The following is a 27285-nucleotide window of genomic DNA, read 5'->3' on the forward strand; positions in this document are numbered from 1 at the left end:
TCTATGCATGTATGTATAATTTTAAATGGGGACTGTTAATGTAATAAGTATGGGAAATGTATATATATAACTAAATTTTAAAGTAGCGCTAGTTTTTTCTTCAGAAATAAGACCAATTTCTTCTGAAAGTGTATTAAAAAGAAATCTAACTTACCGAAAACCATACAATACTCTATCGGTGCGTTCTCGATGGCAATAGTCGAAAGTTTCAAAACCATCACATTCAACCTAAAAGAATAAGAACAAAACTGTTATTTTCTACATAGCAAATAATAAATAGCTAGTTTGATTATATTCCTAAATGTTTATAACTTCACTCTAAGAATTAACGATCTATTTTATGCTTGTGTTGAAACAGTAGGAACGATACCAGTGCCTTCCAGCACACTTTAGTTCATTATTATTATTGTAAGTGTCGGAAGTCTTATATGTTGGTTATGTTGGTTTGTCCGTCTGTGGACAGATATAAGAGCAAAAACGGTAAGATATCTCGAGAAGCGGTTTTTTGCAATCGATTTCGCGTCCAAATGATAGGCTAAATTTCTTGCATTAACCCTCTATTCAAACGGCAAGAAGTTGAAAATAACCATTTCCGGTTTCAATGTTTGTCGGCATAGAATAAAAACGGTAGCATACAGCGGTGTGTGTGTTTTTTTCTTAATCGATCGGGTTTCAGGCGAACATGTTACCAGCCGCAACACTTTACGGAAATCGAAAGTAGTTAAAACATTAGTAATTTACGACCCGCTCGGGAGAGTAATACTCCCGCAAGTACGTTTTTCCGCGCGCTACTCTAGCCAGCTGTTTTACGCGCTATCCTAGCCAATTGTTTTAAGTTGGTCACAAAATTTATATCATGAAGTACAAGGGGAACAAAATGAGCCCTATATCATGGAGTACAAGGGCATAAGTACTACAACTACTTATCTGCACAAAAATAAATAAATCACTTTTTAAGTATTATTTTCATATTATTTTAATTTAATAAGTGTTATAAAAATGTAAAAAAAAACTTCCCTCGGGCCGGGTTTGAACTCGCGCCAAAAGAGACTTTTATTACTAGCATATAGCGCTAGCCCACCGGGCCACAAAGGCCGACAGCAGCAAGCGTTTGATTTCGGTATTTTATTGCAACGTGGCAAGAAGTGGATAACGCCAACTAATCAGAACTGTGTTTCTCGTTTCTACTTCCGGGAGAATTACTCTCCCGAGCTAGTCCTAGTAATTTGGATTTAATATTGAATTCCATAGAGTAAAAAACAGTAAGAGAAACAGTTTTTTGCAAACGATTTAGCGTCCAAAGAAAAGATTGCGTCTTCTTTGTTAACCATCTATTTCAACCGGAAGTAGTAGAAATCAACCGTTTCTAGTTTCAACGTTGATCGCCGTAGAACAAGAATGGTAATAGATAGTGAAAAGCGGGTTTTAGCAATCGATTCAGGGTTTCAAAAAACATACCATCATGAGTAGCAATAATCTAAAAGATCGGAAGTGGTTGAAATTTACTAATCCTTCCGGTTTCAATACTTATATCCATACAAGAAAAATGTTAAGATGTACGTCGGAAACCGGTTTTTAGGCACAGATTCCGCGTCCCGGGAATGAGCTTTATCTCGACTTTTATCTATCTGTTGAAACCAGGAGTGGTGAAAATTCACGATTTTTCGGTTATGACACTAATCGCATAACGGATAAAACGGAAATAGATTGCGATGAGTAGTTTTTTGTATGGATTCAGTACTGCAAAAATGTTTCACATCTGATTTTATTCGTTTATTGCAAGAAGAAGTGATAGACATCAATTATCACTTCCGGTTTTAATTTTAACAGTGGTGAAGCGTAATCCCACAAATAGGGTAGGCTCGATAAACTAATATTCCCATTTAGCTCCACTACAAATACAGAGTGGCCCAAAAGTAGGTATACAGCTCTGTATTGATCAAGTATGACATTTTAGTTTACTAAGATAATGAGTTTATTTGCTTCAGTGAATTCCGAGTTCAATATATGAGTGAAAAGAAATTAAAAACAAATAATAAACTAAACGAATTCAAACTTGTATGGATAACAATAAGTAAATTACATAAAATGCCATAGGCCGATCAATATGAGACTGTATACCTACTTTTGGGCCATTCTGTATTTTGAAGTGGAGTTCATATTTTCTTCTGCCTGGTATTTGCAGGGGGGGATGAGGGGCCCACTTGCTGTTTTCATTTTCTGTATATTTGAAAATGGAAAGAAAGGAAAATAAAGTACACTCTTACTGTTAGCTGTCAACATTCTTGGATAGGAGTTTATTACTTGCATTTCTCACTGGGGCCGCGGTGGCTCAGTGGTAGAGCGTTCACCTCTGGTGCTTGGGGTCCCGGGTTCGATCCCAGCCCCCGCCAAGTGAACTTTGTGGTGGACAAACACCGTGTGCATGGGTTTTCTCGGGGTTCTCCCGTTTCCTCCCACTTTCTTCATTTCACTCATTTCTCATTATCACCGTCTCCTTTAGCCTAACCGGAATAACCGTGGGACGTTAAACTCAAAGATTTCATTTGCATTTCTCACTTTAAAGTAAGTACAATGCCACATTCAATTTTCTCTCGTCTTCGATGCGAGCGATCCCGGATTCGATTCCCAGTGGGGACACCCGTCGAAAAAGTGTAAAAAGCTTTTCCAGGCCAGCCATCCTGAAAGAGATTTTCCTGGGTTTTCCTCATTCACACCAGCCAAATGCCGGTGTCGTACCTAACATATATAGGTCCCAGGCCGCTTGTGTTCTTCCTCAATCCCTTCTTCCTTCCCTTTCCCGGATAGTGTGCTCGGCAAGGGACGACATCCCTTAAACGTAACGGGCTAATATGGCCATTGATGCCGAAAGCATAGAAATCTAAATCCTAAAATCCTGCATTTAATAAATGCATCACGTGATAATGACTTCACTAGAAATGTTAATGATCGGAAGGAACTTCATTTGAATAACCAAAAGATATTTAATATTGCATTCTACGAAAGCCCCTCGAAACAAAATCGTAAGTACTCCGTTGATTCTATGAAATGGAAAACTCAACTAAAATTATATACAAATATTATTATTTTATCCTGTACGATAGCGTTTTGTAAATTTATTCATTTATGTTTAATGTATCAGACATATTTTACAAGCTATTATGGACCAGGCCCCATGTAGGTATATATATATATATATATATATATATATATATATATATATATATATATATATATATATATATATATATATATATATATATATATATATATATATATATATATAAAACTACTCCGATTAACTCATGAGAGTATACATTGTATATCGAAATTAAACAAGTTATACTAATAAAAATACATAATTCTACACAATAATTTCTTATTCTGTGTTAAGGAATAATTTTATAACATATTAACATTGAAAGATGGCTTTAACGCTAAAACTAAACTCCCAGAGACGAGCCTTCGCACCTTCCCAGCAACGCATGCAATCCCCAGCGATAATAGCTTCGCTGCCTGAGCAGCATAGCCTGTAAGCCTGACTAGCGAGCTGGTGAGGCTCAGACGAAAGGGTCTTCAAGTGTTTCCAACCTACTATTTTGTTACCGAAAAAACGAAATTTTGAAGTATTTATTTTATAAGTAATCAAAGATAAAGAAAACATACGGTAAATACAGAGTAGGCCCGGCCTCATAACCTCATAGTACATTTCGCCAGTGAATTTTAATCCCCAAAGAGCAAACACAGTAAGGCATAGCGAGTAATGGCTTTTTGATATGGGTTCAGCGTCCGAAAAACAGGATCTATCTTTGATTCCACTATTATAACTTGTAGTTATCAGTGTACTACTTAAAGTTTTATCGAAGCCAAAATTAAAGTGATAACGAAATCATTTTGATTACAGCAAAGCTATTTCGACTTTACTCAGCCAATCAAGACAATATGACATGATAAAAATATAACACCATGAATTGGAAACTTAATTGCCTAATCTCTATAAACAATTATAGGAAACTTTAAGGAAATGAACTTAACTGTCCGATATTAATACCATAGTTTTTTAAGTGTTCTGCTGCTTCTTCTAGTTTAGTAAGGAAACTTCTCACTCTTGGCAAAGTATCTGTAAAGGAGAAGAAAAAGATTTGGAGTTAGTCTATAAATAACCAAATAAAAGTAACAGAGCATAATTTTATTTAATGTAAAATTAAAGGGCCGCGGTGCTTAGTGTTAGAGTGGAATCCCTAGAGAGATTCCAGCTCTCCCCAAGTGGTAGAGGTCTGCATGGGCTCGGGCCTACAAAGCATATATCACTTCGGGTCCGGCTCGGGCTTGGGCCGTGAATTTTTAAATATACAACCACATTTCTCGGGCCTTTTCGGGCCTAACTTTGTAAATACTCTACAACGATATATATTGCACGGCTCTTTCTAGAGAACTTTTAAAGTACAAGTGCAAAAATAAACCTCTAATTGCTGTAAATAAAAATATAAAATTGCGTTAATTATTAAGTTTCTGTAATTCGTGCTTATTTCGGGCTCATTTGATTATCACACGAGCTCGGGTCAGGCTCGGGAATAAATGATAAAACATATTTCGGACTTGGGTCAGGCCTCACATTGTAAATTCACGGGCCGAGCCCGGACAAAAAAAAATTCAGCCCGTGCAGACCTCTACCAAGTGGGCTCCGTGGTGAACAAACACTGTGTATGTAGGTGTTTTCGTGGTTCTCCCTTTTGCTTTGCTCATTCCACAATTGCATTCGTTAACATCACCACTCTCTCCCTTAGCCTAGGAGCGTGAGAGATTAAACTGAAAAGAAAAGAATCAATATAAAATTAGGAATCACTCATATAAAATATTCACAACTAATGTATTACAAACAAAAGGAAATTATATTTTATTACTTTATTAATATTTAACAAACTTCCGGATACATCTTGCATCGCCATTGGAATCGCTAACAGTTAAAACAGTAATGGAAATGGAAGTAAAACGAAGTCAATCAAGATCTATATTTAAAGATGCAATCTTTGGCATACGCTTGGTGGAACTAAGGAAAATTTCGTAACACATCAGTTAACACTAGATCAGGGACGTACCCACGCGGGGGGTCCACCGGGTCCGGACCCCCCTTCTCAAACTTCGTAATTCGACATACATTTGCATACTTTCTTTATAAAACTATATACTTATTTAGCTGAGAAAAGATTGATATAGCATAAAGATTTAATAAAATCTATCGAGTTCCATATTTTCTTCTGAAAACATGGATGGTAAGTACTTAAGCTGGATTTTGCTACGCAAGTACAGGAGCGAAAGTGTTACGATATCCAGCCATAGCAGGTGATCCAAGTCACCCGAGTAGCGATTACGAAATAAAAATGTTATTTACTAGATTACGCCTGAATGCGATCATTTTTATACAAGAAATGTATCATTGAAAAGAACTGAAATTTTCAAATAAGATTAAAGCCTATCCAAATTGCAAATTCAAGAAGGCTGTATCCGCATTTCTACTGGATACAGCAATCTTAGATGTGGCACTCGGATGGTGCTCTTCAAATATTTACATAGAAATGGCATTGTTTCATCCACAGAATAAAGTTAGTATGAGGCTAGTTTATGAATATGATGTTTACATTACTTATAACTATGCTAATTGATTATTTTATTTACTTTCATGATAATATCCATGATAAATCCTGCATTATATTTATATGAATGAATGAATGGATATACAGGGTGGTCCGTAAGTCTTAGTACAGTGGATTATTTTGGACACAAACATGATTAAAGCAAATTTGATTAGCGGAGGGCGGACCGATTGATGCATGCGTTGTGAATGGCGGCCATCTTGATGGCCGTTATCTTGAATCAAGGTTATTTTTTTCAAATAGAAAGGTAGGCGTGTGACACATCAATTAACACTGTTGTTTGCAGGAGAATGCAGTCCAGCAAGTAGAAATGACTTATCATGTCAAGTTCAAAAGTTATGACGCCCCAAAGTTGACTGCTGCGACTGCCCCAAAGTTTTCTGTTTCCTTGCAGGGAGAGCGACATGGCACTAACGCTGCAAGAAAGACGTGTCACCCCAAATTTGACAGGTTTTCTTTTTGTTGCAGGTAGAGCGAGATGGCACTGATGAAGCAGGAAAGAATTGAGATCATCCTAATGTCTGGGAAAAGAAGCAGTCATGTTATTGCCCAGGACTTCAACGCGCGCCACTCCGAAAGACATGCAATAAGCAACAACACCGTTAGCTACCTCATTAGGAAATTCAGTGTAACTGGTAATGTTGCCGACAGACCACGGTCAGGTCCCCACGTACCGTGACAGATGAGGAGACATCTAGAATGGTACTTGCTGCGAGTGTGAAAAGTCTGAACCGCAGCACAAGACAACTATCAGCAATAACAGGCGTAGCACGTGCTTCCGTGATGGGGATTTTCCATACAAACCAAGTGGCATCCCTTCAAACTGCAGCTTGTCCACAACCTTTCAGAGGAAGATCCAGACCGGCGCAAAGAATTCGCCAATTGGGCTTTGTTACAATATGACCGAGATTTGCATTTCCCAGCCATATTCTCTTCACAGAAGAGGCAAAATTTTATTTGGATGGGGAAGTGAATCGCCAGAACATGCGATATTAGTCGGATGCAAACCCACATGCGACCAATCCCTGCAAGAGGGTTACCACTGCTCATATCATGGTGTGGTGTGGCATATGGAACACGTCAATCATAGGACCCTTATTCATACCTGGTACCCTAAATAGTGTCCGGGATCTGGACGTGTTACAGGAGTTGGTGTTTCCGTTGCTTCTCCGCGCTGATGCTATCTTGCCGCGATATTTTCAGCAAGATGGTGCCAAACTGCATTATGCGCTGCCTGTGCGGGAATGCTTGGATCAGCATTTTCCTGGACGTTGGATTAGTCGCCGAGACCCTGTGGAGTGGCCAGCCCGGTCGCCGGACATCACTTCCTTGGATTTTTTATGGGAACACTTAAAACATCTGGTGTATCAGGAGAAGATTCGGGATGCACACCTACAGGGACGTATTCAGGACGCCTGTGATAGCATCACCCCGCTGTGTTGTTATGGGTTCAAGAGGACTGGATTAAGAGAGTCCGGTTGTGTGTTGCAATGGACAGGCAACATGAGGAGCACATCCTTTGGTGGGACTTTGGGGCATCAAACTTTGGAACGGGACATGACAAATCATTTTTGCCTGCGGGACTGCATTCCCCTGAAAAAGAAATCACTGTTCATTGATGTGTCACATGCCTATCTTCCCATTTGGAAAAATAACCTGGATCCAAGATGGCGTCCACGAAGATGGTCGCCATTCACCACGCATGCATCAATCGATGGCTCATTTACCCAAGTCCGTCCTCCGCTAGTCAGATTTGCTTTAATCATATTTGTTTCCAAAATAATCCATTGTATTAAGACTTATGGACCACCTTGTCGTAGAATTTTGAACAGTGATATTCATCACTACTGCTCAAGGGCTGTTCCTTTAATTCCAGAATTGATCCTCTAGATAATTTTAGAGACGACATCCACCTATTCGTGCTTATCCTCTTCAAAGTACTTTCGGATGCAGCTATACACTGATTACAGCGTTGTCGCAATTGCTGACTGTTTTGGAACACCCGTTGTGGAACGAGCTAGAATTTCCTCGTCGCCTTATCCTGCACGATTTTAAACTGTTTTCTTTTAAGATGAATTTTAGTGTAGGGTACGGGAAGAAAGTCGCATGGAGCTATATCTGGTGAATAGGAGAGATGGTGTATGACGGGGAAGTACTTTTTGACCGACAAGTCGGACACCATTTCTGAAGTGTGACACGTGCATTGCTATGGTGCTAACACATCTGCCTAGATGCACACTTGTCCGATGTTTTTCGGCGAAACAACTGTGTAGGCATCCTTATTGATTGTTTAGAACAATTCGTGATGCACAATCCCCATCAAAAAGCACGATGAGTAGCACTTTCAGTCGCGATTGAATTTGTCTTTTATTTTTGAGTCTCGGATACCCAAGTAACTTCCACTCGGACAACATTACCTTCGTTTTGGGGTAGGTGTAAATCCATAACCCATTATTCAACCTGTGGGACGAAACTGCCAAGGAATATCATTAGCGGATGTTACGTCCAGTTACCTGCTTATGGTAACATAAGATTCTGGTCTTGTGTAAGAATCTTCAGCACAAATTTCACCGACAGGCCTACATGTCGCCTTCTAGATACGTGTAAGTTTTGGTGACATAAGCCGATGGAAACTCTCGCACACTTTCACAAACAATCGGGGTAAACGATCGTATCTCACAAGTTCACTGACCTGGATAATTTCTTTCTTATTCCAACTTATGCACGGGAATTTTCCAGCTTGGAAACGTACCACTCAACGGTTACTGTGCGGCTACTGATACATCAACGAATGCAACTTGCAACATTTTGTATAGCCGTTTTTCAAGTCTGAAACAAAATTTAACGTAGATTCGCTGTTCCTTTTGATAACATATTTCACAATCTAACACGGAAAGGTAGACATACTGCACACAATCAAATCTCATTTGACACTGTCTGGATTCTAGTGAGCGATAATGCTGTGAGGTTATCATGGAATGCTGCCACACGTTTCTGCAGTGAGGATTCCAAGCTATGTATAGACGACTCCAAAAGTGCATTACCACCTGCAATTCTCCTTTATCTGCAATAGTGGGCAACCCAAAAATCTCGATCGTTGGGTTGGTTGAGAATTCGAAAGGCGTTGGACCAAACCTCAATTTTGTTACAAATATATCAGTGTGGCAAACTGCAAATAAGATAATAAAATAAATTGTTAAGAATGGCGGTTTTATTATTGTAAGGAAAATGGATTACATAAAAAGTTACAAAATGATCTTACTTAAGCAGTTGAAACAAGATGAATGGTAAGAAATAGATATCAGAAGAAAGCACTTTCCTTCCTTTTTAAAAAAAAAAAACTAGTAAAAAACAAAATAGGTTACATAATGTAAAGGTTTAATATAAACTCCTAACAGCGCAACAAATATTCACAGGAAACGGAGAGAGACACAAACTAAGAAACACCATTAGCATAGTAGACTTGGAGGCCTCCCATGCAAGATAAAGAGACGGGATTCTACTTGTGTCCCCAATTGCTAATATAATAATAATAATATTAATACTACTACTACTACTAATAATAATAATAATAATAATAATAATAATAATTATTATTATTATAATTATTATTATTATTATTATTATTATTATTATTATTATTATTATTATTATTATTATTACAGTGAAACCTGTAGCAGTAATGCGCCATAACGGGTACACTGCTATTTTCGAAAGGGTTTAATGTAATCTCCTTTGATGCGGAACTGAAGGCAAATGATTTAGTGAGCAAGAAGTATTCAGTAAATTTCAATATAATTAACAATTTATTTTCAATATATGTAACAACTAGAATAATAGCAATAACTATATATATATATATATTTTTAACACTTAACATAACAAAAAAAACACTTAAATTGAAATCTTCCCCTTTCAATTCTTTTGATAGCGGTGTGAACAATTCCACAATTTAACGCCCATGAATTATTTCTGTCCAAATGACATTTTAATCCTTTTAGTTTTAAATCCAAAAATATTTTAGCTAATTTAAACGTTAATTTCAATATAACTAAAGGAATAGTTACGTGTGATCCGATGAACATATCCCTCGGAATCGCAGTATTAATCGGTCCAAAATGGCGCAAAAATAAAAAGGTTAGAATTTAGAACATACTTACGGTCCCGTTGAATATGCCACATCAAACACTCACTTACAATACGATTACATAATTATTCACATTTCAGGCTTTGCTTTCACACCACTTCACAAGCGGATCTTAAATTATTTTCCAACACTATTCACAAAATTTACTTCTAATCCATTTAACCATTACAATTTCTAACTTGTATTCTTATATCCAAAGAGTAATTTTAGATCCGTCGACGATTACCTTTTCTTCTGTTCTGACGCTAATCGCGGGTTGTCATTTCTACCACAGTTCATAGGTGGCGCTGTTAACTCTCGATGAACAAACGAAGTACAATGTTCATTGAACCTGACCTACTAACATAGATCATAGTTGCTAACTGTATGTGGAAATAACTAATCAGCTGTTTCAGTGTCCAGACTAAAGTTCTTTTTTTTTCTTGGAGAAATGTTACATATAAAATTCCCCACGGTCGAGTTTTTTTTTTCCAAAAATGAACTGGTTATAGTAATTTCGAAAAGAAAAAAATGTTTATCTTAATCACTGCATGCAGAAGAATTGGAACAAACTCACCACGAAGTTCACCAAAGTCTCTCACAAGTAGATGTCAACAGGAGCTCCATTTTCCATTTGATGAATTCAGATGACGAGTGTCCATCCATTACAGAAGAGATGACAAATAACCAGTATGTTGCGCATACAGAGTTTTTCCATCCACCTTATGACTCGGATTGGGCGCCAGATAAGAATGAAAGGGTTTTACATAACGAGGGTCTCGACGTTCACAAGGACGTTCACAGCCATGGCATGACCTACCCAATTCTGAACCTGCAGAATTGAACAACAAGCACAGTATACAACAAACACAACAAAATTACATTTATAAATTTAACACAATAATTAATGACAAATTCTTCTTAAAAATTTTCATGTTACAAAGTCAGAGTGATTACTATTATTGTTGTTACTACTTATTTCACAGCTATTACAATTTTCAAAACCAAAATTATCAAGCTGCCTTCGATAGTTAATATTGCTAAAATTGCAAGAATTGTTAGAATTACTGTCATTGCTAGGATAATATTTCTTAATGAAACTAACATGCCTTTTTATTTTAATATTCTTATCCGCTACTAACTGTAACCAGACGGTGTACCTTGTTGGGTAACTAAGGATTTCAAATGGGCCATGGAACTGACTACTTAATTTTGGTTGAAACCTCTTTTCAAGAGAAGCCTTCATTATTCTCTTTACAAGTACTTTCTCACCTACTGGCAAATCTATGTCCCTATGTTTCTTGGAATAAATCTTCTCTTTTCTTTTCCAGGCCTTTTCAATGTTTTCTACAACAATTTTACTTAATTCTTCTTTATTTTGCGAATTTTCAAGAATACCTAATTCTAAGATCCAATTAATGTCCAAAGGATTAAACATTTTGCGTCCTAAAAATAATTCACTCGCTGTCTTCCTCGTTTCACTATTCTCACTAGTGTTTAAAGTATATTGTACCTGATATATATACTTTGACCATTGGGTTTGATTTTTATGTACATAACATTTTATTATTTGTTTTATGTTTTTATTTTGACGCTCCGTCAAATTACTGGACATGGAGTAAGGAGACGTATGAATACGTTTAATGCCTAGACTAAATAAGTAACTCTTGAAGTATTCGCTTTGAAAATAACTTGCATTGTCACATATAATTTTATTTGGATATCCGTAAGAGTAGAATATCTTATCTAATTTTAAACAGATCGATTTCGCATTTAAATTTCTAAGAGGTTCGATAATTACAAATCGTGAATAGCCATCTGTTAATACCAAAACATATTTAAAACCATTACTAACAGGCCAGGGACCCATTATATCTAAATATACGGAATTGTTCGGATATCTTTCTTTATGTGAGTAGTAAGTACCATATTGAGTGGTATTCCTGTCTTTACAAAATTGACAAATTTGGCATTTTTGTATAAACTCTCGAATACATGGAAATAAATCTTTACAAGTATATCTACTAGCTATCTTAGCAATCGTACGTTGCGATCCACTGTGGCCACCACCCACAGGGTCTTCGTGATGATATTTAATAATGCTATATTTAAGTGATTCAGGAATAACCGCTCTTAAGCCACCATATTGTTTCCCCTTAGTTTTCTTTAACAATACACCATCTTTAATCAAATAAGGATATTTATTCTTACCACTCTCAATTTCTTGGATAATAGTATGCAAAGATGGATCCTCTCGCTGATGCTCACTCAAAGGTCTATGGAAAAATGGATTTCTCCAAAAATTTACAAAATTTAAATGTACATCCTTCCCATCTACTTTCTCAATTTCCATAATGTCCTTCGAAGGAGGGGTAAAATCGATATAATTATTCATACGAGAAATATAATCCGCTAAATTATTGTGTCCACTACGCAAATAAACTATATCGAACTGATATTTACTAACCTTTTCTATAAGGGAACCATATTTCTTTTGACGCTTATGATTTCGCAGAATCCACGTCAAAGCTGAATTATCACAATAGACCGTGAACCTTTTATGTAAATACATATCGAATTTATCAAGAGCGTGAACTAAACTTCTCAATTCAAGTTCAAAAATGCTCTTGGACCAGTCTGATGGGGGTATACGTTTACTAAGAAAATAAACAGGTCTTAATTTACCTTCTCCATCATATTGACTTAATATGGCCCCATAATTTTTAGTCGAAGCATCAACATGAATTACGAAAGGAGCATCCATATCTGGAACTCTAAGAATCACGTGATTTATGATAGCTTCTTTAATTTTCTCTAGAAGTTCATCCTCCTCCTTTCCCCAGACAAATGGAACTGAGGGAGACCTCATTGCATTTAATGGAGTTAACAAATCAGCATAATCTTTCAGAAATCTGAGATAGTAATTCAAAAATCCTAACATCTTATTTAAAGCACGCTTGTTCTTTGGTTTAGGCAAATCTCTAATTACTTTGACTCGATCTTCATCTATTTTCATTTCCCCATTACTAAATTCATATCCTAAGATTTTAATTTTTGATTTCAAAATTTTTGCTTTATGAGGACTGATAGTAATCCCCCATTCACGAAGACGTTTAAGTACCTTTTCTAGTATTTCTTTATGCTTTTCTATTGAATCTGTGTGAATAATCAAATCGTCGCAATAAATATCTAAATAGTCACCTTCTAGATCTCTAAAGATTTTATGCATTAAGCTAGAAAGAATAAATGGGCTGACAGCTAAACCCATCGGGAGCTTAACCATTTGTAATAGCCTATTAGGTGTTGCAAAAGCAGTTATTTTTCTACATTCTGGCTTAATGTTTACTTGAAAAAAAGAACTTTTTAAATCGACCGTTGTATACAGATTATGACGTCCAATATTAGAAATAATGCCCTCTAAATTAGGTGACGGATAAGCTGTCAATAACAACTTCTTGTTGACAGAAAAATAATTTATGACAAGCCTCTTAGAATTGTCCTTATTCGTCACCAAGAAACATGGTGAAATGTAAGGACTACTATCAATCTCTTCAACAACGCCAGTTTCTATTAATTTATCTATATACTGATTAACTTCTTTCAATTTATGCTTAGGAACTGAATACGGTTGAGTTATGCTAGGAGAAGGATCAGTTAACTGTATTTCATACTGATAATCCTTAACCTGACCTAATTTTTCCGTTATAACATCTTGAAGTTCTAAAGCTAAATTTTTCACATAATCAATTAAATTTTCATTAGCAATATTCTCAAAATCATTAATACCTTTTGATTTTATTTCGGCCTCCTCCATAGAGATATCTCTATACGTAGGATTGGAAACCCTGGAGCCAGCTGGTTCTCCCACATTCTCATGCGCCGTCGATGTTCCTGGCGACATCAGCCCCACGCACGAAGTTTCCAATGGAACCTTTTCTCCTCTCTGCCTCCTTCCTCTACCATTGCTGGTCTGGCTCTTTTTCCCAAAACTCCTTGGCTGTGGTGAATTTTGAATTTTTGCTCGGCCCGATGCATGTTGTGGAAAATCAGGTCTGTTACCTCCGTAGGACTCCCAGGCTGTGGCGCCAAGTTGCCTGGGGGCATTCCGGACAGACCTGAAAATATATGGAGAATCGCACAGCTTACTGTTCATAACACAAGATTCCCAATCTAAAGGTTTTAATCCAACTTTAAGATTCACTTTCTCAAACCAAAGTTCTTGAGCATTAACGTTAATATGTGCAAAATTTTCGCGAAGAAAGTTTATATCGATTAACAGTTTAAGTTTTGGATGTTTCACTACACCAAACCAGGCAGAAAACCGAACACCATTAATGAAAAATATGATTTGTACTAATTCACGCACTACTAGTTCCTTGTCTTGCATTATAGTGACGGAATAATTCACATGCTTCACCACAGGTTGACATTTTGTTCGAATTGCCTCTAAAACCTTTTCCTCGACGAAATTTAAACTTGATCCCGTGTCAATGATACAGGGAAACAACGTATGACAAATGCTAACAGGTAACTGTAATAATGTTCCATCATTACCGTCTTCCTTGATTGAGTTTGAAGAACTATGAAATCCTAAAGCATGATTTGATCTCGAAAAATTTCCTCTAGGCCGAAATGTTCTAGTCTCTAATGTTTGGCGAGTGTTCATATTCCTTAGAGGGGCTTTAAATCTCGGGGGAGGCATTTGGTCCTTCCTCATTACCCTTTTATAATCTTGACTATACTTTTCATTAATTTCAAAACTCTCAGCGAAGTCTACATACTCATGTATTGTTTTCGGAACACTTAAAATTAATAACAAATTTCTAATTTCCGGAGTTACTAAATTACTAATCATTTTACATATTTCCTCCTCACACATTTCCATTTCCAAAATATTCAAAGTACTAAACTTCTCTTGAATGAAATTTAATAAATTCTCATCTTCCCGCATAACTCTATACAAAACCGATTTCATAAATTGAGTATTTACCAAAGGAGTTACAAACTTAACCAATAACGAATGGCAAATATGTTCCCAATCTGTAGTAATAGTTAGTAAACGTTGTAATTCCTCATAAGCTTGTTTTCTACATTTCTGAAGACTTGAAACTAAGATAGCTTCTACAGGAGCTATTTCCTTAACAATTAACATATCAAGCTTCAATAGGAAATGACAAACCAGTAACCCATCCGTTCCATCTATTTCCGGTACTTCACTAATTTGTTTTTCTAAAGAGCGAAAAATACTTTGAGAAAATTGCTTCTGGAAATTACAAACTATGGGAGCTCGCAACACTGGTTGATTCCAATGTCTCTCTATGTTAGCCGCAACTGGCTGTCTTTCTCTCCCCTCCTCATGATTCTCGTTATCAAAAACTATAAGGGGTGGGTCTGCCACCGGAACGTAAGGTGCTGTCGCACGCCGTAATTGGTTAACTCGTAACCCTCTCTGCGCATTATAAATACTCATTTTCTTTTTTTCTCTTGTTATCTGCCTAAACCAAACACAAAGAATACTACCCAGCATATATTTCCTACTAAATCAAGCTGTTTGCCTTCAATAAAAACAGGTTCGTTTCCCTCACGCATCAAAGTTTGTTACTGAGAACAGAAGAAAAGGTAACTTTTAATTTGTATGTAGCAGTAATGCGCCATAACGGGTACACTGCTATTTTCGAAAGGGTTTAATGTAATCTCCTTTGATGCGGAACTGAAGGCAAATGATTTAGTGAGCAAGAAGTATTCAGTAAATTTCAATATAATTAACAATTTATTTTCAATATATGTAACAACTAGAATAATAGCAATAACTATATATATATATATTTTTAACACTTAACATAACAAAAAAAAACACTTAAATTGAAATCTTCCCCTTTCAATTCTTTTGATAGCGGTGTGAACAATTCCACAATTTAACGCCCATGAATTATTTCTGTCCAAATGACATTTTAATCCTTTTAGTTTTAAATCCAAAAATATTTTAGCTAATTTAAACGTTAATTTCAATATAACTAAAGGAATAGTTACGTGTGATCCGATGAACATATCCCTCGGAATCGCAGTATTAATCGGTCCAAAATGGCGCAAAAATAAAAAGGTTAGAATTTAGAACATACTTACGGTCCCGTTGAATATGCCACATCAAACACTCACTTACAATACGATTACATAATTATTCACATTTCAGGCTTTGCTTTCACACCACTTCACAAGCGGATCTTAAATTATTTTCCAACACTATTCACAAAATTTACTTCTAATCCATTTAACCATTACAATTTCTAACTTGTATTCTTATATCCAAAGAGTAATTTTAGATCCGTCGACGATTACCTTTTCTTCTGTTCTGACGCTAATCGCGGGTTGTCATTTCTACCACAGTTCATAGGTGGCGCTGTTAACTCTCGATGAACAAACGAAGTACAATGTTCATTGAACCTGACCTACTAACATAGATCATAGTTGCTAACTGTATGTGGAAATAACTAATCAGCTGTTTCAGTGTCCAGACTAAAGTTCTTTTTTTTCTTGGAGAAATGTTACAAACCTCTACTAACGGACACCTCTATAAAGCGGACACCTCCCGTAACGGACATATTTTGTAATCCCCAAACACTGTAATAGGAAAAATCATATTGGTAAACCTCTCTAAAACGGACACTCTCTAGTACGGACACGGACAGTATTTTCTGTCTTTTATAGGTATTATTTACCTCTGTGTTACGGACACTTTCTCTAGAAACAAGTTAAAAAATATAGTAAAAATACATTTTTAGTAATTCATACATGTGTCATCAAGGAAGCATTGTGACAACATTTTGCCGCCTCAACTGTCTACTCAGCAATCCAGACGAAACATTATCTGTTTAACAACATCCTTATGTTCTTTGGTTGCATTTCACTCCCACTCAACCTGGTTTAGATACAAAAGTGATTGACAGTTGCCTGCCGTCTGCGATGGCACGTTATTCTACTGTCCTTCTGGAATCTCTGACCAAGCAGAAGACAAATTTAGTATCTTCTCCCCTCGGGTACGCATATTGTGTAAAAACAGACACTACTGGACTGCAATTAATCCACAAATTAAAGGAACATAGTGAAAACGTAGTAAGTAGTGATAAGTGTAAAGTGCAGAAAACTGTAACATCTTATTTCCATGTTGTGTCTAGAACATAGAGTATTGAATGGCAGAGGATAATGCAGGTTCAGTATCATTTTGGTAATATTCGTACATACATGATTCATGCAATTATTTTTTCTAATTGGATATTACACTGTTTACTAATTTACGAAAGGAAATATTGACACCTCTCTAAGGCGGACACCTCTCTATAGCGGACAATTTTTGATTCCCCACGGCTGTCCGCTTTAGAGAGGTTTCACTGTATTATTATTATTATTATTATTATTATTATTATTATTATTATTATTATTATTATTATTATTATTATTAATGAAAACTCGTTTCCTTTCCAAATCTCTGATTCTGCCTAACAGCAGTCTGCATATAGCGGTCATTGTGCAGTTTTTGTCAATGAGCGGTCTCAAAGGCCAAATGGGACGAAAATCTCCGAGGGCGAGGAACAAAAACACTTTCTTATGATAAATTCTAGGTGAAAGCTTGAAGCACTTGTTTTTAACAGGTGCTGTTTTCTTTCTTTCTTTTCGGAAAGAGAAAAGATTTGGCGCCTAAGAAATTACAGCATATAATATTGAAACTTACAAGTAGATTTATTTACATTGCTATTTGTGGATATAACGAAATTGTCATTGGAAGACATTATTGTAAAAATTAAGTTTTGTTTCGTCACCCATCGCAAGTCTTAGATGCCCCCTATGTCTCGCCACCCCAAAATTGATATAGAAAATTTAGGATATGGATATATCGATGTTGATATATTTCTGATATCGAATGTTGAATGTGTCAATATTGATATGGACGATAACGATATACCGACATATCGCACAGGCCTAGATCCGAGAAATAATGCTTCAAACATATTGGAATCCATAATCAAAATCTAAATATCTTCTTGCATTCCATATCCAAAGTTGAGGGGGAAGGGGTGAATCCGAATAAACATTTTAAGCCAAAAAAGATTTGTTAAAATAAAAGTAATTATACTTCCCCCTTAAAAGAAAACTATTACTGTAATTTATCTTTTACCTCTTTTTTTCTGATCGTTATCAGAAATCAGCGACAGTGCACATACTTTACATAGTATAGCATATACTCTATAATTTTTCACTACTAAGCAAATCGAAAGATGAAATTCTTATGATAATAAAGCGGAATGTTCTCAAAATAATCATAATTCATTCAGTATTTCTGTAAATAATTTTACACAGACCCAGAACTAAAAGTTAATAGAACTAGAAATAAGAGATTTAATTCTTTTTTTCTCTCACACTAAAAGATGTCTGCATTTTGCTGAGATTGACATTTTTAAAAATATATGTCCCCTAACCCGGGATAATTCTAGTTACCGATGTTTCGAGGTAATCAGTACCGGAAAGTGTAAAGTTTGTCGACCCTCAGATCTCGACAGTTTGTTAAAAGAGATTTCACAATTCATGTTATTTCTTCGTTACAAGAACACTTCAGATTACTATATTCATGGTGAATTACTGAACTTATACACTCCGCATAAAACAAACGACAGCAAACACCTTGCAGCTAGACCTCTAATATATAACTTCTTATCCCACAATCGTGTCTGGTAGAAAGACCCTCTCTCTCTTTCCTCCTTTTCTCTCTTTCCTCCTTTTCTCTCTTTCCTCCTTTTCTCTCTTCGATATTAAAATCAGCAACAATATGAGAACAATTCTAATTAAAAATATACATGTATTAGTGTCAATAAAGTGAAAGAATAAGAATGAGACGAAACGAGATTCATAGGTTGATGTAGAGAGAAACTTAAACATATCTCAATGAAAAATTGAAACCAATAGATATTTTGTAGACGTACGTAAGTGAGACAGAGAGAGAAAATGAGATAGAAAGAGAAAAAGGAAGCACAGATAAAAATATTGGATTTAAACGTAGTAAGAAAAGAACCTAACATTATAAAGTTCCGTTTCCAGAAATCCAGCAGTAATATAGAAATAACTTTTTTTTAAAATTTTTGTCAGAACTATTCGAATAAATACGTAAAGGATGTTTGAAAAATCATTAATTCACTTTCAAAATGTATACCAAACTTGGTGATCAAATTAAGTACTCAGTGGAACTGAAAAGTTCTGAGACACATCTATGATCATGCCGAAAGTTTAATACACATCCTGTCTTTCCGCGTGGTTCAGTTGCAAATTCGGTAGTGTTCATTAAACGTACTGATCTGAAATACATTATAATAAACCTAGTAGGTAGTGTAGGTCATGCCTTCCATTGCAGACCACGAATGCACACTGAATAAAAAAGAAAAAGAAAATATAGAAAAAAAGAGAAAGAAAATTGAATGAGTCCTATTTTACTGTTAAATTTCTATCAGAAAGGGCCTACATTAAAAGTCTATATTTTATCATAATGAAAAGGTACAAATATTTAAAAAGAAAATTGGATGTTAGTTCCTTATAGACGTAGCAGATCTTGCATATTTCGCATTCCATACGAGGATAAAACAAATTGAAGAATTATAGGGTGGAAACGAATTTTGTGTCAAATTAACATAAATAAAATCTCTCTTGAAATGAACAAAAAGGAAGCCATTTTCTAGTAATTTTTGAACATTCGTCTGTTCCATATATCCACTCCCGATTCCACCTATTGGGGATATAACGTTGTAATTCGCAATGATAGAATGAACACGCTTGAGCTGAAACGGGTCATCGCAGTGACACGGTGATTCAATTGAGACTGGGTAACCCACAGGGAAAAAAATAGACTCTACTTATTTCCTTGACTAGAGTGTGTATTTGTGTGTGAGAGAGAGAGAGATAAGAGAAAGATGCAAGACATGATAAGGAAACGTCAAGAAAGATGGATAGAAAAATGAAATGAAATCTTTGAGTTTTACGTCCCACGGTTATGCCGGTTAGGCTAAAGGAGACGGTGATGATGAGGAATGAATGAAATGGTGGAATGAAGAAAGTGGGAGGAAACGGGAGTACCCCGAGAAAACCCACGCACACGGTGTTTGTCCACCACAAAGTTCACTTGGCGGAGGCTGGGATCGAACCCGGGACCCCAAGCACCAGAGGTGAACGCTCTACCACTGAGCCACCGCGGCCCCAAAAGATGGATAGAGAAAGAGAAAAGGAGACAACTATAAATATGAAAACTACTTATCATTACTCTGTATGATGAATATTGCAGACACTGTTTATTCAGATTCTCGCCTTGTAACTTCTCAAATCAACGTTGGAAGCGAATGTTTTATGAACTACTATTACTACTACTTTTATTACTACTACTACTATCATAAACGTACTTTTGAACTTGCACGTTGCAATTACTGAATACCATTTCTGTAAGTTTTCCTGGATTGTATGTTATTTCGTTTATTAGTGGGTACTAATTTGTCTCCAGGGCGTCGAATAAATGAAATTCGTCGTGTACTTTGGTGTAAATAACCTTACAGAAACAAGCCGGTTCGTTCCAAAGAGCAGAACTGAACTTAGTAATGTTTGAGTTATAGTTTTAGGTGGCAGTGTAGGGTAGGGGTAACGTCCTGGACTCGCCAGTAGTATAGGTTCAAAATGTAGGTTCGAATCCTGGTGAAGACAATGGTCTTTTTCACAATGATTGTGAAGAATCGAAGAGTGACTTCTGATACTAAACGAGCAATCCGTAAGAATGTGGAATGTGCAATCCGTCTGTATCATGATAGAGACGATTTACAAATGTTCGTTGGGAAAGGACATATAATAACTATGGGGACTACTAGGACAATTCAAAACACTTAATTGGTCTACAGTATACACTTTTCATGTTATTGTTCTTAGAAAGAAACACTATACATTTTGCTAAATATCTTTCGGGTGGAGTAACCGTTGGTGTACTGGTACCGTTCTAGACTTGCAAACGGAAAATGTCGGTTCGAATCCTCATCAGGTACTATCTTTTTTCACAAAACATTCGCTTCCAACGTTGGTTTGAGAAGTTACATGGCGAGAATCAATAAACAGTGTGTGCTGTCTTCATCATACAGAGTAATGATAAGTAGTTTTCATATTTATAGTTGTCTCCCTTTCTCTCTCTGTATCCATTTTTCTTGATTTTTTCTTATCACGTCTTGCATCTTTCTCTTCTCTCTCTCTCTCTCTCTCTCACACACACACACTTTATGTAAAGGAAATAAGTAAAGTCTATTTTTCTTCCTGTGGGTTACCCAGTCTCAATCGAATCATTGTACCACTGTGATGACTCCTTTCAGCTCGCAGACTTATTCCTTAAGGCCACCACGTCGCCGGGAAGAACGACCGCCATCCAGATGATGGGATGCCTTTCTAGAACAGCCATTGCGGTTGAAAAGTGGTTTTATTACGGTAACATGTCGGCAGGAAGGTGGGCAGCCAAGTACATGGTGGCATATAGTAATGTGGCTTCGAGGGTGGTATGTTATAGTGGTTCAGAGGGTGGTATGTTTATAGCTTTGACCAGCATGCCGACGGCTGGCGTCGCTGCTGCGCCCATTATAACAGCTAGGAGCCGGATGCTGAGAGGACAAAGAATTTTTAAGGGGACAGCTCCTGACTTCAATATTGGTTCCTAGGTAGTAATAATTGTAAGAGATAGAGAGAAACTTTCGCATATACATCAGGTTTTGATTTCTGGTACAACCATAACTTCTAGATCTACTTCTTAAGGTTTCAGCATTGAATTCAAATAGTTTAGAGATCTACTGCAGGTACACAACGTGAAGCGAAAATCATTTGAATACCACTGAAAATCATTTTGTATTATTTAGAATTGTTATACAGCAACAATCTTTATTTAAATTGAAAATTTGTTAGAAAATTTTCATACCTCGAAATTTTTTTTTTAATTTTTTTTTTTTAGAAAAGGGGTTTATAAATTAACAATGACAAATCTTTTTTTTAAAAAAAAAACACCAACAATCATATTGTTGCTAAGAGTTAAGTTTTTCTTATTCGTGTGGCAAAATTCAGATACTGTATTCAGGTAAGTATTTTATTCCCCTAGTTCCCCATATTTTCTAGTGGCGTTGAGGTTAAAAACGTTGCTAGGAATGAGGAAACAGCATATATGCAAGAACTAGCACGAATGTTAAATCAATATGCTAGTTTGTAACTTGGCTGTTAAGATTACTTAGGGGCAACAGAGGGAAGGGGAACAGCGCCCTGGAATAAATCCCTCTATGAAAAGGAAGCTTCAATGGTTGTTTACCTTAATGGTATCTTCCTCAGGTTCCTTTTCCCTTTGTAATTTGCAGGCCATGGGCGCTGAGGGTCTATATACAATCAATTGGCATCTTTTCAGGCCCGGCAAATTCCCGAAAGATGCCCGGATGTTTATGTAAATGTAACAGTTATCTTCATATTTCTCAAACATTAGTATTTTAAAACATATAGATCAGTGGCGTCTCCTGGCGCGGATGTTAGGGCGTTGGCAAGAAAGGAGAAATATATTAATCCTCACAACCATAGGCGAAACTGAAGGAGACCCCTCTCCCCAGGAGCAAAGAAGGGCCCACCCACATTTTTTTACTGATCGAAAATGTGATAAGTTTACCTCGATTTACACATAACTATTTTAGTGGCATTTGCATTCGACATACGAGTATTTAATAGTGACTATGCTTTGCACACCCATCAATTTCTTGAATATGGTCTATATTTGGAAGTTCTCGCAATTTTCGGATGTAATGGACCATGTCTGTCCCCAGCAAAATTTCCCAGATACGGCAATCTATAAATAGCAATTTTCTTCTAACAATTTAGTCTGCAAATTATAAAGATGAATCAAGGAGGATGTTATTACTTTTAACTTTTAATACTTTTACTAGTAACTTTTAATTAGAATACTTTTAATTACATAAAGAATACTTTTAATTAAAATAATTATATAAATAAATTTACACAAACTAAATTTACTCTCAAAATATGAAGCTAAAAAATCAAAAACCAACAAACATTTACTTACAATTCCAGCTCGAGTTGTCTTTCTTTGCGTAGAAACCTCTGGATTACTGCTTTATAAAATTAGAATTTTGAAGCACTCAAAGACGATAATAGAGGGACCGAAACCGTAAGTATTGAGGATGACCCACTAGCGACAAAGTAAATGAAAATTAGGGAAAGAAAAAGGCAGAATGGAAAACAATTCTGTAACTAAACAGTTTTTGGTAAGTAATAACCACTCAGGAAAATTGGCCCGTTTGCTGAATTTTATAAATGAAATATAGAATGGAAGCTTCGGTTGCAAATCAAAGTTCTCAGCCAGAAATATGATAAATCAATGATCTAAATTCGAAAATGGTCTTTTTTTTTGTGTGTCATGTTTGATATTTTTCTGGTCACATCTCCCGTTTCAAAGTACCTGTACCGTACTTACAGAGTAAAGAAATTGATTACTATACAGCTTGGAACTTGGTGCAAACTTTGTTACAACAAATCATTGTTAAAAGGAGTTCGGAGCACTTTGAATTTCTGCTTGACAAATGAAAAAAAGTAAGCAATTGCATTGATGGTATTTTAGAGGATGTGGATTATTTAAAGGTTTCACTAGACTTCGATTAGAAGCAGGAACGGCATTAAGGATGGGCGACCGCCCACCCCAACAGAAGTAGAATAATGGAGGTGGCATCCTGTACTTCAAAAGCAATAGGTATTACTTTCGATTGTAATGTAATAGGTTCTAGGACTCTCTTTAACTCTGCAATGAACAATGATTTCAATACAGATACTTGTAGTAATATAATGATGCCAAAAGTCGTGATTAAACTCACGCTCACAATCGTGCTATTGAAACGCCGGTGTTTGTGCTGCGCTGGAAAAAAAAGCAGTGCTTTTTAAAAAGCCGACTAAATAATGGACAGGACTGGGCAGTATTTTCTATTGTCTCATTTCAGAAAGAGGGAGGGGAGTAGTGCTTTGTGTCGGCGCAATAGCTTCTTAAAAAAGGGTTGCAACTTGCAGTTGTTTACAGCAGTGCACCGCACGTCTTACCCGTGTGGCATTAAACAGATCTGTAAGAACACTTATTATAGCATTGTTGAGTTGATCTCTGTTGCGTTCATAAGTCTCGTCGGTCGGTGCTTGTTCAGCTAATATGTCGAAAACGCTTATCAGCGATTTCTTCTCAGGCTCATCAGTGTCTTCCTCGTGTTCAGGGAATCGCGATTTTCAATCCGTTGACGTTACTGACAATCCTTCTTCTCCAATAGAGAAAAAGACAAAAAGAAAAAAAATTACAAATAGATGTGACCAGGCCGGCAACCAGAGGCGGCTAGGAGGGTCTGGCCCCTAAACTTTTCGTGACCCATCCAGACCTTAACACAAAATGCTATTATTAATACAAAAAAAAAAAAAAAAAACAATTTAGCTATTTGTAAGATAACTTTTAATGACTTGGCCCTCCCTAACATATTCATGCTCCTCCCCCCAAACCTCTGTGGCTGGTTGCGGGCCTACATGTGACAACCAGGATTCGCAATTTGAAGTGTTCGATTTCGAAGAAAGTGCAAATGAACTAAATGCTGGAAAGAGCGAAGACGACAGCATTGAGCCTTAGCTAACTAAAGAGCATAAAAATTAAAACTTAATTATTGTCAAAAGTATGTCTACATTGCCCAGTTCTCATTTTCATTGTCCGCCCACCTAGCAACTAGGTCCGTCTCTTTCCGCCCACCCCATCAAACGTTTCTGGCACCGTCCCTAATTAGAAGAGGATTTCGAAGAAGTAAAATGCCTGGTGAAAAAGCTAAAGATGAAGTTCCAGAAATTACTCCAGTTCAGAAATTTAAATTAATATATTTCCGTATTATCGATTGTGCTAGATCAAGTATTGAAAAAATATTTAATCCAAACAAAGATATTTTGAAAGATTGTTCACAGCTTCATTTAAAATATTGACGCATTCGCAGATATTGACGAATTTCCAACAGAAGTCTTACGCATCATTTGTCATCTAACGAAATTTGATAGAAGTGTTCTTATAAAAAAGTTAAAACAGTTTGTTGAGCAGTGTGACAGTTTTGTCAAGACTGAGTGGGATCAAAATAATGAAATATATAGAATCTGTGAATAACTTAAATGAAGACGAAGAAGACAATAGCGGTTCAGAGTCAGAAGAAGGCAAAGAGAACTGTTACTTGCTCAGTGAAAAAGAAATGTTTTAGGTGCATAGGATGTACCTTTAACACTGTTTTCACAATCTGGAATCATTACCGATCTATATACAGCTTACAAGTTTATACTAACTCTGTCTTCTACGCAGGTAACCTGCGAAAGAACCTTTTCAATACTTAAAATTGTTAAGAATATATTAAGGTCTTTGCTAAACCAAGATTTAATGTCTAAGCTACTTTTTATGAATATAGAACAAGACTTGTTTGTAAATTTAGATAAAAATTTTGATTATAGATGAAGCAACAATAACGAGTGAGGAAGTTAGAAAAAAAGTCATTAGTTTAATGAAGCAATTGGGTATTAGGCCTATAGACCTGATCTAGGTAGAAGGAGACGTTTTCTTGCTAGTAAATATTTAATTCATATTATGCCAATATTCTTCTTCATCAACAGAATCCAGTATTAGAAAGTCAAACATAATAATTTTACAAGTTCATAGTTTTGAATTTTTTCTGAGTGAATCTAAGTAGAATATGTACAGAATTTGTATATATTTCGTTTATTTAACAGAATTTTTAATGTAGATCTTTATACACCTATGCAAAATCACTATTTTAAAGTTTGATGTAATCTAAGTATTATAAGTTTCATGTAATAAAGTATGAAAAGTATAAAGTATTCCTAGTAGTATTTATTGGCTACTTACCTTCTATTATTGATCAAGGTAATGACAGTTTGTTTTAAAAGAATATTATGATATAATTTATGTAATTACACAATGTAAGCTCACCTTAAAGGTTTGCTATTAAAATAAAACCCCTATAAAACAGTGGATCAATAATAATAGAATTCAGTAATATACGCAAGTGGAGATTTTTTAAAAGGGGATCCTCTAGCCTCCTGCAGCCAAGGGCCCCCAGCGATGCCAGGCTGCCCCTGAACATGGGTACAAATATCTTTCTTGAGACGTTGAATCGATTCCCAAAAAATACTTGTCAGTTTCTGTTACTATTTTTATTCTATTGTTATCAACGTTGGAAGTGGAAACAGTTGATTTCTAGCATTTCCAGTTTTAGTAGAGTAATACGGGTGGTATTTTCATTTCCCCTTTTCACTTCGAATTTTCAATCCTTCCTTAATGGTGTCTTATGTCACAAAATTTATGTACTGTCCAAATTTCAAGCTTGTAGCTTGATATGTTTCGCCTAGACGTTGATAGATCAGTTAGGACTTCTTTTGCAAAATGTATGGAGATTTGGTTATTTCTTTCTTTAATAACTTGCTTTTCTGACGTTAAAAGTGTATTATGCTTTACTAAATAAACTGTTTATTTGCTAAGAAAAGAAAATGAAAATTTAGTGGATGATTTTCAAAAGAAAAGGGAAGAGGTAAAGAAAAAAAGAAAGAGAAAAACGAGTAAGGAACGTGGTGGATAACCTTAGTTAATTAGGTTTGATAAAATAATAATAATAATAATTGTGAAGTGAGTTGACAAAAATGACATAGTCTTTGGATAGCTATACTATTCACAATAGCGGGATAGCAGCTTACTTTGTGATTTTTTTAAGTAGACTAGAAACACCAATGGAAAGAAAACTTACCCTGATAACTGAAGTACACCATTGTCACATGGCTGTGGTTCACAAACTTGTGAAAAGATTCAGGGGTGAGAAATTTAATGTAGCTCATTTCTGTTGCATTTGCACAAACAAGTGAGAAAACAACAAGAGTTGTAACGCAACATACTTGTAGCAGCGCCATGTTGCGTTCACTCAGCAAATCAATAGTAGTTGACAGTGTTTCCATCCCAAATTTCTATAAAATTACATTTCATGTTAAGTCGACTTTACGTAGGATATTCCGAAAAAAAGAAAACAATACACTTCCGGACATATATTTTTGTATGACCCTGATGTACTTTCTAAACTGGTACGTATGCTTTAGCTTTTGACACAAACGTATAGAATGGCTGTTTTTTGGATAAAGAAATGAAGTAAAACAAAAAATAATAAAAACAAGAAAATAGAGACGGAAGGAAAACTTCTGATTTAAATATTAACATCAAATGTCAACTAATTATTTAAGTTCTCCTACTACTCCCATTTGCAAGGCTCAAACTCCCACAGTTGAGAGAAAACTTCTTTCTTATTGTATTTTAGTAGATTTTTACAATACAGAAAGGATACTTACGTTAGCGCAGAGTGTTCTATGTTTAGGGGTCGAGGGAAAATTATTTGCAGTAGGCCTACT

The 27285-nt window shown here is 35.9% G+C and overlaps 1 protein-coding gene across 1 annotated transcript in view; it reads right to left on the reverse strand.

Moving 5' to 3' along the window:
- The window catches only part of LOC145686053 (thioredoxin domain-containing protein 16-like), an 88095-nt gene extending 61293 nt beyond the window's left edge, over window positions 1–26802 (reverse strand). Inside the window, exons 1-3 of the mRNA XM_081758939.1 lie at window positions 26637–26802; window positions 4035–4120; window positions 155–228 (exon numbers count right to left, since the gene is read on the reverse strand). Of these exons, the coding sequence (XP_081615065.1) occupies window positions 155–228; window positions 4035–4120; window positions 26637–26796 (320 nt within the window). The 5' untranslated portion in view covers window positions 26797–26802. The remainder of the gene's footprint in view (window positions 1–154; window positions 229–4034; window positions 4121–26636) is intronic.
- Window positions 26803–27285: the final 483 nt, after the last annotated feature.

The sequence above is a fragment of the Thermobia domestica genome, chromosome 5 (assembly GCF_964235325.1).
Source record: "Thermobia domestica chromosome 5, izTheDome1.hap1.1, whole genome shotgun sequence".
Taxonomy (NCBI): domain Eukaryota; kingdom Metazoa; phylum Arthropoda; class Insecta; order Zygentoma; family Lepismatidae; genus Thermobia; species Thermobia domestica.